We start from the raw sequence: 14,758 nt of genomic DNA, 5'->3' as shown, positions 1-14,758 counted from the left end.
ATGCCCTAGGAAAAATAGCCCGATCGTGGAGACCAGAGGCAGTGCGGTGTCATAGTTAGTTTACGCAGGAGCAAGCTTGTTTGCTGTAGTGTAAAACAAAAATAGACGCGCATACATACGAAAATTGCTGGCTCTGAGTCTGGGGCTTTATTAATATTGATCCTGTGACTCGACATTTTACTATAAAATTGCGCTTAACTCCTCACAAGGTTGGCTGATTCTGTGCAGTCCGACTTGGCGATGTGTGAGTCACAGTACTACGGCGGCTTGGCACCGGGATAGAGGAAAATGTATATCGACAATTGGTCGGCTGCCAAGGATATTCCACTGAATAAAACAACTCCGCGACTACTGTCAGCCTAAATATTTAAGCCTTTTCTGCTCATAACATTTTGAGGCAATGTTGTCGTATCAAACGAGCGGATATACTTGGCGTTGGACTAAAATCCACCAATGCAGCACCGTGGAGATGACGGCCAAACTCTAGCCGCTATTTCAGAAGGCTGAACCATCAACAGTGATGTGAATACCAAGTGAAAGAGAAGAACTAGAGTACTGGAATCCATCTGTGCAATCTTAGGTGATTAGCCAAAACAGCAGGTTGTCTGATGCTGATGTACATAGATTTCAGAAACGCCACAGGAAGCCTGCGGCCAGCCACAACAGAAGTGGCTAGTTGGATGGTGGGGCGAAATCCAGGGACCGCGAGTGGAGCCGCAGACTAGACAATTTTTTCTGTCTTGATAGAGTCATACATCGGTCTAGTGATGGCTGGGGGATCCAACGGATGAAAAGAATATTACAATAGCAAATGTAAATTCAAGCTGTGAGGAATATACGGCAAGGTAGGGCATAGGGCATGACATGGCATGCTGGCATCAGGCCTTGTTTCATACCCGACACGTTGGTGTTGGGGTTACAGGCCCCGCACCGGGGAGATGCAGAGCATGCATCTTCTTTCAGGGAGCCCCGCCATCCAGTGGCCTGCAAACAGTTATATCTGAGCATCAAGAAACAGTTCGCTGATGATTGCTCAGAAATACATTAGTACCTACCTGGTACCTAGGTAGGTGGCCCACTACAGCTGCTGCAAAGATCAGCCTTTGCTGCACCAGCGACCCCTGTAACACACGATGACTCCTCTGCAGCCCGCCAAAACCCCCCCCTATGACGCCCAACACCCCTACAAAGAGCGGTGACGATGGCCGACTGTCCAGAGAGAGGTACGCAGCCGCCCCGAGATCCTTCTCTCGAACAGGTCTAGCGTAGATCGATGCATCCAATCAGCTACCCCCATCGAAGCTTCCACCCCTCCTCCGTCCACTAACAGCCCATCATCACAGGCGATAGCCCACTGAAGCCCGCTAAAACACACCACTTGCCACAGCCAGAAACCCCACCAGGAAAAAAAGTTTGGGATGCAGACACACGCCCGCCCAGTGCCTCTCTTTTTTCTCCTTCTCCTCTTTCCCTCTTGCCCCTTCTTCTGCCTCAACATCAACTACATCCCTCCAGACAACGAAGTCGTACTATCAGCACACAGTTTGCTCATATCCACCAAAAAAACTATTTGCCGAGTCACCATGCCTAGGGCCATCGCTGAGCTGTAAATCGCCCACTGCGAGCCGTTGCCGTCGTCCTGGCCGCGGCTCGCAGTCCAGCAGCTCACCGAGATATTCAACTATTCCACTCGACAAATCGTTTTTCCACAGCTCTGCCGCTCGCTGAGCCCCTGCTTAGCCATTACAGAAGTGCTGTTTCAACTAGATACGCAATACCAACCACTGCCCGTCACGCCTGCTTGGGGCACCGCATCACCATTATCCAAAATTTTCACCATCTTATCAAACGAGGATCATCACGACTCCCACAGTATCAACACCGTCAACTATAGAGAGGACATACCTCTTTTCCCACGGCACCGAACCCCGCCACAATTGACCCCGACCCCGGATAGAAAAAAGTTCGAAAAGTACGCAACCCACCATAGAATACAGCCATGTCTCGCAACATTCGCAGAATGGCTACCGCCCCCAAGCGCCCCAAGCGCCGAGACTCTGACACCACCTCCGCATCCTCCTTTGATCTTTCAGATGACGATGGTTACTCTGCCGTCGAAGACATTAGCGATTCCGAAGACGATGACGAGGACGATGTCGATGCGGTCGAGGAGGAGAATATTCGCACAGAAGCTGTTACAGTCCCTCTGACCTCCCCTCGACCGCCCACTGACGACGGCAACGACGAAGAAGACGATGATGAAGAAGTCTCTGATCAAGAAGTGGAAATTGAACTCGACGTTTCAGTCAATGGTAACGCCGATTTTGAGGATGCCGACGAGCGTACCAGCTGGGCCGGCATTGTCTCCGATGCCGATGACAATCAAGTCTCTGACTTTTACAACGACGCCAGCGCCTTTGCCTTGGACACAGCTGTCGAGCGTCACGTTCATTTCGACGTCCCCTCCAGCGATTCTGACTCGACCGACACTGAAGATGATGACCACAACGACCTCTTTCCCGACATCTTCGTCTCCCAAAATTCTCTGGATCCCGCTTTCCGCAAAGAGATTGAAAACGACCCTGACGAGGGCTCCTCCGACTCTGGTACCTTTTGGGACTATTCTGGCCACCATCACGTCGAAGAGGAATCCGACGCTGAGGATGTTATTGGACAGCTCGCCGACGACGACACTCCCACCGCCACTCCCCACATCCAGCACATCAAGGACGAGGACACGGAATCCATCTATGCCAATGAACAAGACCTTGACGGCTATGAAAGTGAGTCCTGCCTAATGCGGGACCCGTGGTCTTTTTAACATGCTAACACATTCGCTCAGCCGATGGCGACACAACTGAAGAAGACACGCCAGAGCCTCCTGTACGCAGGAAGACCAGGCGTCCCTCTGTGGCCATTAGTGAAATGACCGATTCCGAGTCGGAGCCTGTAAAGAACCAGCGTGGCCAGCCCCGCGTCGGCCGCTTCAAATTGGACCGTTCCGACAAGAAGCCCATTGCCGTCTTGAACCCCCTCACCCGCAAAATGATGATCTTCACCCCTCACCGCCGCCACCATCTCGACCTGTCCCCCGAGCAGTTCAACTTTTCCTGGCCGATCGAGGACCAAAATACGCCTCTGCTTAGCAACTCTGCCAATATGATGCTGAGTACAATGCTCGCCTCCAACACCTTTGGCGACTTTGTCAATCCCCAGACCCTTGGTCCCGCAGATGACTTTTTTCCCTTTCCCCCGGAGGGTGTCGGCATGGAGGGCAGCTCCTCTAGCATAGAAGGTGAAGACGACGATGCCGAAAAGAATCTCGACATTAGTGACTTTATCACCTGGGACGAGGGTGACTCGTCGGGCGAGGAAAACGAAAATGGCAACTGGCAGCCGTCATCCACTCCTGCACGCCCCACGACAGCGTCTAGCGAAGTCGATGTCCTCTCACACCTCAACTCGGAAACGGTCGGTGCTTTCCGTCGCAACCAGATTAACCAGCAGTTGATCTTAAGCAACCAGGCCACGCAGGACTCGCTGGCCTTTAGCGGGCCCTACAACTACACCGCCCTTCGCGGCCTCAAGTCGGACCGCTTCGAGACGGCTGCCATTCCCCTGACGCCTGTTCGCCGCCACAAGAAGCACATGAGTGACATGGCCCGCAGCCCGCTCGAGAAGGCGTCGGCTAAGCGCAAAGCATCGGGTGAGCATACTAGCAACAACCACAAGCGACACCGCAGCATCTCGGATGTCAATATGCTACGAATCTAACGCATGATTCCCACATGACGTGTGATGCACTACGCAGCGATCTATTATACAAAACGACCGAGGACGGCGTGGCTTCCTTGCGAAGCTACCCCTGGCCTCACACGGACGTGATCCGGAGCGATTTACTTCTCTTCATACCTTCCTTTGCATTTTCCTTGTGTTTATTTTCTCCGACCCGGGTCTGTGGCCCTTTCAATCATGACGTCCTCTTCATCATAGTGTGTATTTGCCAATAATTTTGGGAAGAATAGATTTTGTGAGGAGAACATGTCCTGCTGCCAAGACTTTTGGTGGCGCATCTTTTTGAAGAGGAGCGTCTTTTCTTTGGGATTGGTTCGCCCCCTGGAGGGTGCTGAAAGAACAAGATTGATTAATTCTGACCTATTTTTTTTACAACCCTGTGTGTTTCTTGTTTCATGGTGTTGCTTGGGTGAATGATGTATGGACACTGGAAATGTACTGCAGCGAAAAAACGCATGCTTGTTTCTTTCTTGGTAGCGCTGGATATACAAGGTTGATGTATAATACATACTTTGTACTCGTCCTAGCCCTCTGTACGAATCACAACTGACTAGAGTATATCTGTCCCGACATGCTATTGAGTGAGGACGTGGTGCGACCTGTGCGGTAATGCATGCGAAACGGAAATATTCTTACACTGCACTCCTTGATTTGCCAAAGGTGGCAGGCAGCAGCGAAATGCTTGTCGGTCGGTCAGTTGTCTGTGACACATGACTACCACCCATCCCGTGAAGCAGCACAACTCGTCAGGCCCAGTGCCCATCAAGCTGGCAGAGAGTCTGGCTGTTCGCTATAGGCGAGAGAAGTACATTATGCATCCTTGGCTCGCTCTGTAGTTTTCGCAGTGTCGCAAGTCGAAACCAGGTCCGCTCGCTGTGCCGACTTCGGCCAAAGCTGGACATCGAGCCCATTGCTGCCTACAGACTTGTGGGTGTGGTGGCCGGCACGACAAGTCAGAGCCTAGATTTGTCGAGTTGGGCCTGCAGTGGCTACCGGTCTCACTGCATGTCCCCTTTTGTATTCTGAAAGCACGTATTTGGGCGGCAGCGTGGCGCTCGTGGCACCTACGAGGTTGCTGGGAGTCACATCTATCTGTACGCTCCCCAGAGCTTTGTTCAACAACTTGTTGCGGATTTACCGAGTCTTTTTTTGCTATTTTACGGACATCTCTCCTCGTCCTCTCTCGGCCTCTGGCGCGTTTCGTTCTTGCTCTTGCTGCTGCGCGCGTTGCGTGACACGTCAACCGCAAGCTGCTGTGCGTGGGTGTGATGGAGAATGCCGGCTGCGTTTTTGTGGCTTGTTCGGGAAGAACGATGACAGTACGAGCTCATCTATGTTTCTGTCATCTTCTCCTCTGAAGAGTTAGCATAAGGTCCTGCCTGCTCTCGTCCTCTCGGAACGATAAACCCCCGCCCGCCCGATGCGATCGACTCATCACCCACGAGCACCACCAGCGTATCCACGGTGCACAACATTTACTTCCGATGGGCTGCCTGGTGTCCCTTGTGACCGCATAAATATCGCAAGTAACACGCCGCAGTATCTGCCTGCCTAGCTATGATTCGAAGTGCCAAGATGGGGTGCCACCAGCAACGAGCACCTGGAATACTCCGCCATAGGCTCCAGGTCTTCTCTATAAGTAAGCACGCCTCCTCACTGACCAAAGTAAACTTTGCTTACTCCGCTGTCCTCTTTTTACTCCCGACTCACTATTGTTCGAAGAGTCAAGACACCACCTCACGCCGTCTACTTGCGTGTGTGACGGATGCCAACCAGCAGCAAGCAAATGCAACACCTCCAGCATATATCCTAAGCTGTTCACAAGTAGAGCACACTCCTCCTGCTCTCCGGTATCCTCATTCTCAACTCTTTTCCCTCTTTGCGACCGCCTCTTCGCCGGGCAGCAACGCTCGCGCCGGGCGACAAGGACCAACAGCAAACATGTCTTCTGCGACGGAGAATACCAGCCCCTTTCGCAACGACACCTTCTACATTACGACCGTTCATAACGGAAGCCTCTTGACGCTCGCCAAGGTGGGCAAAGCCCCGCCGCTCGGCATGCCCGTCAGTCCCGAGTTCGTCGCCGCCAAGACTCGGCAAATCCAGCAGCAGTTCCTCGAAGATCCGAAACATCGCTGCGCGATCGAGGCAGAAGTCAGTTACGCAAAGTTCCGGTGTAGTGAGGGTTTAACTATGGAGTTTGATTCACTGTACATGATGCGCGAGCTTTGTCGCTGCATGCGCGAAGACGAGAAACCAGGCAGCTCATGGTTGGCGAATCAAAACTGCCGTCCGGATTCTCTCGATCAGGGATCCATGGACACGCCAGTTGTTTTTATCATTTCGAGCCTCTTCAAATTTGGTTTCTCTATCTTTGAAGTGACTCTTGCTACTAAAGACGAACTGCAACGACAATACTGCGAGCCCAATCCAGAGCACTATGGCGCCGACGTCGAAGCACAGTTCGCTAAAAATATCAAGCCCTGCCGCTGTCCCTATACGATGGCATCAACACTGACTTCCTACTGGGCCGACCAGACCGACATTTGCCTTGTATCCACCTCAGGCCTGCCCTGCGCCGCACTCACGCGCGCACTCGGAGACGAGAGCCTGAGGGGGGTGCAGAGGCTGAGCTTCGCCGACAACATCTATCAAAACTCAAGCACCGACGACCTCGCCGAACTCGCTCGCGCATTGGGTAAACATGGGCCTCTGGAGCTTCACATTATCGATACTCCGCCAGAGCTGCAGAACGATGCCTCAGAGATTCGGAGCAACTTTACAGAGCAATTATTGATATTGATGTTGCGACAAAACTGTGCGGTGAAAGTCTCGCGATCAAGATACGCTGCTGCATAAAGGCTGCCGCGTACTTCCAAATCCTCATCTTATCTGCCGCTGAAAAATAAGGACGAATGCGGAGAGTTGTAGGAGCTGCAGGCTTCGAAGAAGGTGCGCAAGTCGGTCAGCTGGGCACAGGTCGTCGGTATAGGCGGTGGCGAGGCGACTACAAGTGCCGTTCCGCTGCGTTTTCAACACAACGCCGACGGAGCGGCCATTTCTTGACATTGGTCTCGAGCGTGTGAATAGGAATACCTATTGGAACTCTGGTTATATCCCGTTGCGGACCTGGCTTCAACAGCCGAGACATACATTATAGTTTTCAGATCTAGCTCTTTGATTCCCTGCTTATGTACTTTACATACAAATTAACAACATGATGCGCCATTCATTAAGTCCCAGGTCCATGGCAAATATCAGATAGAATGTCTTTCCCGCAACCTTGTTGTCGTAGAAAACAGGACTTGGCTCGCCCATACAGCGTGGAGCGAAGGATGGAGAGTATTCATTGCTACACTGTTCGTCGCACGAATCACGCCAGTGACCTTGTTTACAAGAATAGACAAAACATACAGTCGTCATCACGAACACATTACACAAACCTGCAGGGCTTGTGCGACGTTGTATCGGGTTACGAGGCACGCGTAGTGTACGAGAGGAAGCCGTCCCGGCGCGATAGTAAACAACCTCATTCTCAGCATCCAGCGTTGCCCCTAAACCACTGCCCTCTCCTCATCCCCGCACCAATCGTCATCATGGTCTTTCCAGCAGGGGTCCGTGTTCGTCCCTCGCTGGCGCCGCGTCGCGAGGTGCTCTTCTACATCGTGGCCACGATCCACTGCACGCTGTGCCCGCTGGCCGTGGTGTCGCAGACGCCGCCCGCCGACGAGCACTGGATGTTGCTGACCAGGCCCTTTCTGGTGGGCAAGGCCGCGCGCGTGCACCGGTTCCTGTCCGCGCCGGCGCACCGCTGCGCGCTCGAGGCCGAGCTCGCCGCCGCGCGCCACTACTACACGCACTGCTGCGCCGCCGACGACGCCCGCGGCTGGCACCCGCCGCCGGGCCTGCTGACCGCCGAGCAGCGCGCCGCCCACCTGCGGAACCCGCTGGTCGGCTTGTTTCCCTACACGGCGCACGGGCTGCTCGACTGCGTCGCGCGCCGCGGCGACGACACCGAGTGCGGCGCCACATCGGCCACAGCCACCCGCTACTGGAGCCCCCTGCACCCGGACACCTCGTATGAGTACGCCTCCATGGCCCATGACGCAATCGTCTTTGACATGACGGACCTTGACGACATTCGGTATGCCGTGCTTGCGGCCGTGCCCGCGCCGCCCGGCATTCCGCCGGGGCTTTCCGTGCATGGGCGTATTTGTGAGCAGTTTTACATGCACGCATACGCTTCGCTCGGGGTTGTGTATATCGGGGGCGCCACTCCTATACCGGTTGCTGCGGTCGAGACCTTTGAGAAGCTGAAGTATATCGAGCCAGCCCTCGTTTCGCAAAGTAAGTTCTTTTGTGCCGTGCTTTCTCCCCGCTCTCCCGCTCGCTCTCTTTCTTGTTTCGCTCCCCAGCTGTCTGTCTACTTCTCCGTACTGATGCCGGCAGTGCTCTGGGGCCCACGAACCCTGAACCTACTGGACGAGGAGCCGCCTTCCACGTCGCTCGCCGACGTGGCCCTGCGGAACCTGGTGCTCGCCGCCGGCGACAGAGCCGGGCTCGACATGGCCGCCGGCGCCCTCGAGGCATGCCGGGACACGATGCCGTACTTTTGCCGCAGCCTGCAGCGCAGCCTCGCGCAGCACGCGCAGCCCGACTTCCCGCCGCAGGCGCTCGGCACGCTCATGGCGCAGGCGTTTGCAGGCGAGCAGCACTTGCGGCTGTACGAGGCGGCGTACGTGCGCTGCGAGGCGCTGGCCGTCGCGCTGGAGCACGAGAGCGTGCGCCGTGGCGTCACCATGCTGAGCTTGGCGAGCGATGCGCTACGCGGCGGCGGCGCGGATCTGGCGCGGCTGGCGCGCGCGCTGCACGGCCTGCCGGCGCTGACGAGGGTGTTTGTGGGCGACTTCCGTGGCGTTCCGACTGAGGATAGCAGGCGCGAGGCGGCGAGGCTGCAGCGTAGGCTAAATAGGGCGGTTAAGGATTTGGGCGGCTGGGCGATGCGAGATAAGATGTTTTATAGCAGTGGCTATGCTGCGTGTCTCGCGGGGCAGTTCATCTGCCATCAGTTGTTGGATTCAAGAATGAGCGGGGGGGACTGAGATGGTCAATCTTGAACAGTCTGTCCAAGGCGAACAGCCATCCGCGAGAACACGGCGGCGCGCATTGCCGACCTATATCCAGATCGCTTATCCATCGGATTAAAAAATATGATTGTCATTTCCGGCTACTTTTTGCAACTTTCCGCATCCCTAGACGTTGTCGTTTTCTGCTTTCTCGATTTCGGCTCGCTACCCGGTAGGCGCTAGTCTGTTGCCACGCCAACCTCGACAATACCGTTGTACTAGTAAACAATCGGAACAATCTCCCCCCTGGACCATCGTCCAACTCTATCCTGTGCAAGGCTCATGAGCAGCGATGAAATAGAATTACAGCAGGCTCACATAACTACTCATCTACGCAGGCATTATTCGATATTCTTTTCCCCGCTTCCCGCCCGCCCGTTTGGTTCACAAACACCAACCTCATTCCAACCATGGACGCGCCTCCCGCTCCCAAGACGTCGCAGAACCTCTTCGAGGTCTACCTCCGCCTGCGACCGCCTCCCGCGACGGCTTCGACGGACGAGCGTGTTCTCACTGTCGAGCCGCCTGCCCAGTCAGGCGCGCCGCCCAGCCACATCACGCTCAACCCGCCGTCAGACCGCCGGCGCGCGATTGAGCGCTTCGGGTTCACGCAGGTCTTTGCCGAGACGGCCTCGCAGCTCGACGTGTTTTCCAGCACCGAGATTGTGGGCATGGTAGAGGGCGTGCTGGCGCCCAGGGGGGGTGAGGGGACGGATGCCGTTGTCGCGACGCTCGGTGTGACTGGCTCCGGAAAGGTAGATATCAAGACTGAGGACATACATCAAGGAATCGTGCTAACTCGGTTAGACACACACCATTCTCGGATCGAAAACGCAGCGCGGCCTGACCCAGCTGGCTGTCGACGTCGTATTTCGCTCCATCGGCCCCAGCATGCTCGACGGCGCCGCCCTGCCTGCCGTCATCGAGTCGCTGCAGGCCTGCGATTCGTCCGAGTCCACGCTCATCTCGGCGCCGCCGTACCTCGAGACCGTGTTTGCCGACCACACGCAGTTTTCCCGGGCCAACTCGCGCGCCGCCACGCCCATGATTGTACGAACCCTGCCGTGCTCGTTCCCCGCCTCACCATCACCACAACCACCACCTCTGCCACGCCTGTCGCGGCTGCCGGAGCAGTAGTGCCGCTCCCGGCCGCCGGTCGCCTCGCTGCCCAAGACACCGTCCAAGAAGACACTAGACCCTCTCTACATGGCCCTCACTGCCACCGTCCGCGGCAAATCCAGCGCCCAGAGGCCCAAGTTGAACGCTAACAGCATCCAGGGCGACTTCAGCTCGAGTATCATGTCGGCCGCGCCTCCCCGGCGCAATCTGCCGCCGCTGCCGACGACGCTCCCGAAACAACCCGACGTGAGCGGTATTCTCGTGCCGTGCGACACGGCGGCCGAGTACGTCGTCGTCGTGTCCATGTACGAGGTGCACAACGACCGCATCTACGACCTCCTCACGCCGGCGACCAAGAATGCGGCGACAAAGGAGTTTCGGCGCCGTCCGCTGCTCTTCAAGTCGACGGAGCTGTCACCGGACCGCAAGGTCGTGGCCGGCCTGCGCAAGGTGGTCTGCACCACGGCCCGCGAGGCGCTGCTCGTCCTCGAGGCGGGACTGCAGGAGCGCCGCGTGACGGGCACGGGCAGCAACAGCGTGTCGAGCCGCAGTCACGGCTTCTTCTGCTTCGAGGTCAAGAAGAGGCACGGCGGGCGGCGGCCGGGCCCGTGGGGCGGCAGCAAGCTGACCGTGGTTGATCTAGCCGGTAGTGAGCGCGCGAGGGAAGCCAAGACAGCGGGAGCTACGCTTGTGGAGGCGGGAAAGATCAACGAGAGTCTCATGTATCTCGGACAGTGCTTGCAGACGCAGAGCGAGCTGGGGACGTCGACCAAGGTATGTACATTGCATCGCGCTATGTGAGACGTGGCTAACAGATGCAGCCCAACGTTGTCCCTTATCGACAGTGCAAGCTGACGGAGCTTCTTTTTTCCAACTCGTTCCCTTCGCACACTAGCCCGCACATGCCACGGCGTAACCCGCAAAACGGCGTCATGATTGTGACGGCCGACCCGACGGGCGACTTCAACGCGACATCACAGATCCTCCGCTATAGCGCCCTCGCACGCGAAGTCACGGTCCCGCGGATCCCTTCGATTACCGCCACGATTCTTGCCGGCGGCCCAGCCCCGATGCCTACCACACGCTCCATCAGCCCTGTCCAGCAGCACCCTCACCGACCCTTTGTCCCTGCTGGCGGCACCAGCGCCTACCATCGAAACCACTCGCCCGTCGACGAGCGCGCCACGATGGAGATTGCTGCGCTTGAGATTGCCCGTCTCAGCGACGAGATTGACCAGCTGCGCGCCGAAACCGATGCGCACATGGAAGCGCGCTTCACGGCCGAGGCGCATCTGCTGAGCATGGAGGACCGCCTGATTGACCTCGAGGCGGCGATCCGCGACGAGTGCGCCGCCGAGTACGAGCAGACGCTTATGCTGGAGCTCGCGCGCTTCAAGACGAGCCTGGCCCTGGAGCAGGAGCGCGGCGAGGAGCACCTGGACCGCAAGGTCGACTTGCTCGCGCGTGGCCTCGAGAATGCTGCCCTCGTCATCTGTGACGAGGGCGACGAGTACAACAAGGAGAATGTGCTGGTCGAGGACTTGTCCGAGGAAGTCGAGCGTCTGCGCCGGGAAAACGCCGTCTTGAAGCGGGAGCTCGCCGGGAGGAGCCCGACGAAGCGCAAGCCGCTGGAGGAGAGGGACGACTTTTCGCCGGCGCCGCCGGACACGCTCCCGGGGGCGCAGGGCGGCGCGGTGTCGAATCTCGGCAGGAAACTGGAGCGGATGCGTGTGAATCCGGATGCGGGCGCGCGGTCGGCGAGCGGTGCGAGCAATGGCAGCCCAAAGAAGATGCGTCGGATCGCCAAGGCGACGTAGACGGACAATGTGCATTTTTTTTGGTTGCTATGCTTGGGAATGGCGTTTTGGTCATGTCTGCAGATGTTGGATACATACCCTGGATTACGTCGCTTTTCTGTTTCCATGATGGAGCTCGATCTATTCTTTTGAGTAGGCAATACCCGCTGTAGTTTAGTTTACTGCATCTATACATTATCTCTTCTGTGCACACTGTTGCAGCCGTTGACCGGCACAATCAGGTCTGCGACGCGGCCGGGTGCAACGTTGACCCTATGATAATGACCCGCGTGACGCTTCGATGAATAAATCAGCTGATCTTGTGATATAGAAGTCGGTCAACAGGCGTCGCATTGTCGCTAACTCCTATAACTCTTGCTGGCGTCTGGATATATAAGGAGAGTGATGTATCGAATGTGTATAGAGACTCCGTGTCCGTGCTATCTTGGCTGATGGTGTTGGTCGGAGTAGGCGATACATGGCACTTGAGAGAGAATGACGAGTCTGTTGGTGGTTTTGTGGATTATAATTGCACTCAACTGAGACGACGGTAGATGCCTACCGTGTCTAACTAACGTGTACCTGTCTACATTGCCCAAGAGCTGTTTCCGTATACTTTGCTCTCTTCTCTCTTCTCTCTTGCCGCACAAGCCCTTGCGGCTCTCGACCACCCTTTGCCTCAAAAACGGGCATCACATTGTAAGTTTCTTCACATCGGTCTGTGCGCCATCGACGCTAGACAACCTGCAAATCCAGCATTCCTGTTAGCCTCGTTCTCTCGACCCTTTCGTAACCAAAAAATACAAACAGCAGCAAGCGGTAACGTACCTGTTGACATGGGGCCGCCCCCAACACGGCGGCCATGATCGGCTTAGCGGTATTGCTCGATGAAGTGCTCGTATTGCTCGATGAAGTGGATATTGCCCGCGCGGTACCCAATCTCGCGCGCCTCTTCCATGACTTTGCCCCTGCGGCGGTACTCCAAGATATTCTCGGTCTGCTCGTTGACGAGGCTTTGCAGCAATTGCACGGCCCACTGGTAGAGGGCTCCAAGTTCCGGTCCGGTTCTATCCCAGTAGTAGTACCACCGGATGAGGACTTCGAGCGTCTTCAGGGCCTTTGGCCAGTCTTCGTCCCTCTCCGCCTTGGAGATGACGCCGCGCAGTTCTTGTTCCATGGCCTTTCTGTACTCCGGGCTGCGGTGGTCGGGCGAGAACGCGGGCTCCTCGGTTTCCACGCCAGTCATGTACTGAAACACGTCCACGCGAGCGTTTCTGGGCATGGTGGCTGTGTTGCGGAGATTGTTAGTCGAGTCTTGGTATCGGAGACAAGTGCGCTGATCGATCAATGTCGGAGTTCTTTGGCTGCGAGTCTTGGTATCGGAGACAAGAGCGCTGATCGATCAATGTCGGAGTTCTTTGGCTGCGAATAGATGTCTTGGCAAAACGGGGTGATCGTCGTGCTTATAAAGCGCAACAGTACATCCTGTACGATGAGAATAGTCTTGCTATTCACTCATCTTCTAGGCTGCTGTGTATCGTTGGTGTTCGATCGCTTCCGATGCACTGAATCGAGGCACCTACCCCTTGGTGGGAGTGCGAGAGAGTCGGGTTTGACGAATACTTTGTTGCCACTCTGCAAGGAATCTGTTCAAGTAATATCGGGAATCGTATCGCAATAGTCGAAACAAAGAGTACATTCGATGTAGGCAGCATGGTCATACGGGTCTTGACATAACTAAAGTGCCTATATCAAATGTCGTCTTGTCTTGGATCTAAACGCGAACCCTACATCTTGCCGCCTGTTTACTTGGTTACAATCAGTAATCTGAATCGACTCTATGGTGGGAAAATTCGCTTTCCATCACAGGTTTCCTCCACTGGAGCAGTTTGAGCACTCAACAAGGCCGCGAAGAGGTATGGTAGTTCCTACGTCACCCCGACGCTCCTGCACACAGGTCACATTTACCACTCAGCCGTGATCTCGTGCTTCTTTGTTTACAGAGATATGGTACAGCTGTGGAGATTCAAGGCCCATGAGACTCACCAGTGTTTCTGAATGTGGGAGGGGAGCACCGGTGTACATCCGGCCGCCTCGTGTTGGCACGCGAGCAAGTACTCTGGGACGTGGATTATCAAGCTCCGACTGATTCAGTGCAAGAAAGCGGGAGTGAGATCCAGAAAGGCAAAAGATGTTTCGTACCTTGAAATGACCGCGTTGGTTATTGGGGTGGGTCGATGGAACCGCTTGTTTCCGGCTCCCGTCTCTGAAGAAGTGATTTATTCCTACAATAACCGTCAGTCAGATCGCCAGTACTACCTTGGAATGTAAATGTATTTTTACTTGTCTAGATTCACAGGACGTAGATCCCCACACCATTCTTGTGCGTAAGATAACTGGAAAGCGGGACTGGTTGACAGACCAACAGTACAACTAGTCTAACAACACAGCCAAGTACTATTATCCTTTGAACTTGAGCGAGTACAGCACTGCAAGTGCTTACAGGAATGTAGGAGAGCTCCAGGAAAAGGTACACACGCCCCTGTTGGCCGGGCGCTGAAGTGGTCGTGTCACATACACGAGTTGCGGGTGATTAGCATTTGCACCTTGGCTTGCAGCATGTTACAGAGTTTGGAAGTATTACGGAATACAGATACTGTTTAGGAGTTATTGCAGTGTCAATTGGTCACGCAAAATGATCCGGTGCCGCTGTTCGGGCTAGTCATCCACAGTCGGAGCCAACACCCGCGACCCTCTGTGACAAGACACTACCAAACATACCATGTACTTGGTAGATTCCTGAGACACTTTACCATGAAAGGGAGTGGTAAATAGCACGACGTACGGGGGTTCTCGTCTAGGGCGTCATGATCCTGGGAGGCTCTAGTCCGTCCCCCGCTACACAAGCGGCAGCTGCAAGCC

The 14,758-nt window shown here is 55.6% G+C and overlaps 4 protein-coding genes across 4 annotated transcripts; all 4 read left to right on the top strand.

Moving 5' to 3' along the window:
* Positions 1 to 1,999: 1,999 nt before the first annotated feature.
* Positions 2,000 to 3,774, top strand: CCM_08336 (Amidase; the record flags this gene model as incomplete). Its single annotated transcript, XM_006673475.1, has 2 exons — positions 2,000 to 2,783; positions 2,843 to 3,774. 2 exons carry the CDS (start codon positions 2,000 to 2,002, stop codon positions 3,772 to 3,774), a joined length of 1,716 nt encoding a protein of 571 aa, XP_006673538.1.
* A 3,617-nt stretch (positions 3,775 to 7,391) lies between these two features.
* CCM_08335 (uncharacterized protein) lies at positions 7,392 to 8,897 on the top strand (the record flags this gene model as incomplete). The annotated part of the gene is made up of 2 exons (XM_006673474.1): positions 7,392 to 8,142; positions 8,245 to 8,897. 2 exons carry the CDS (start codon positions 7,392 to 7,394, stop codon positions 8,895 to 8,897), a joined length of 1,404 nt encoding a protein of 467 aa, XP_006673537.1.
* A 434-nt stretch (positions 8,898 to 9,331) lies between these two features.
* On the top strand, positions 9,332 to 11,857 carry CCM_08334 (kinesin family protein; the record flags this gene model as incomplete). The annotated part of the gene is made up of 4 exons (XM_006673473.1): positions 9,332 to 9,676; positions 9,729 to 9,971; positions 10,059 to 10,814; positions 10,862 to 11,857. 4 exons carry the CDS (start codon positions 9,332 to 9,334, stop codon positions 11,855 to 11,857), a joined length of 2,340 nt encoding a protein of 779 aa, XP_006673536.1.
* An 841-nt stretch (positions 11,858 to 12,698) lies between these two features.
* Positions 12,699 to 13,268, top strand: CCM_08333 (uncharacterized protein; the record flags this gene model as incomplete). Its single annotated transcript, XM_006673472.1, has 1 exon — positions 12,699 to 13,268. One exon carries the CDS (start codon positions 12,699 to 12,701, stop codon positions 13,266 to 13,268), a length of 570 nt encoding a protein of 189 aa, XP_006673535.1.
* Positions 13,269 to 14,758: the final 1,490 nt, after the last annotated feature.

The sequence above is a fragment of the Cordyceps militaris genome (genome assembly GCF_000225605.1).
Source record: "Cordyceps militaris CM01 unplaced genomic scaffold CCM_S00007, whole genome shotgun sequence".
Taxonomy (NCBI): domain Eukaryota; kingdom Fungi; phylum Ascomycota; class Sordariomycetes; order Hypocreales; family Cordycipitaceae; genus Cordyceps; species Cordyceps militaris.
The sequence above is the reverse complement of the archived record's forward strand: the minus strand, read 5'-3'. Positions and strand labels throughout refer to the sequence as shown.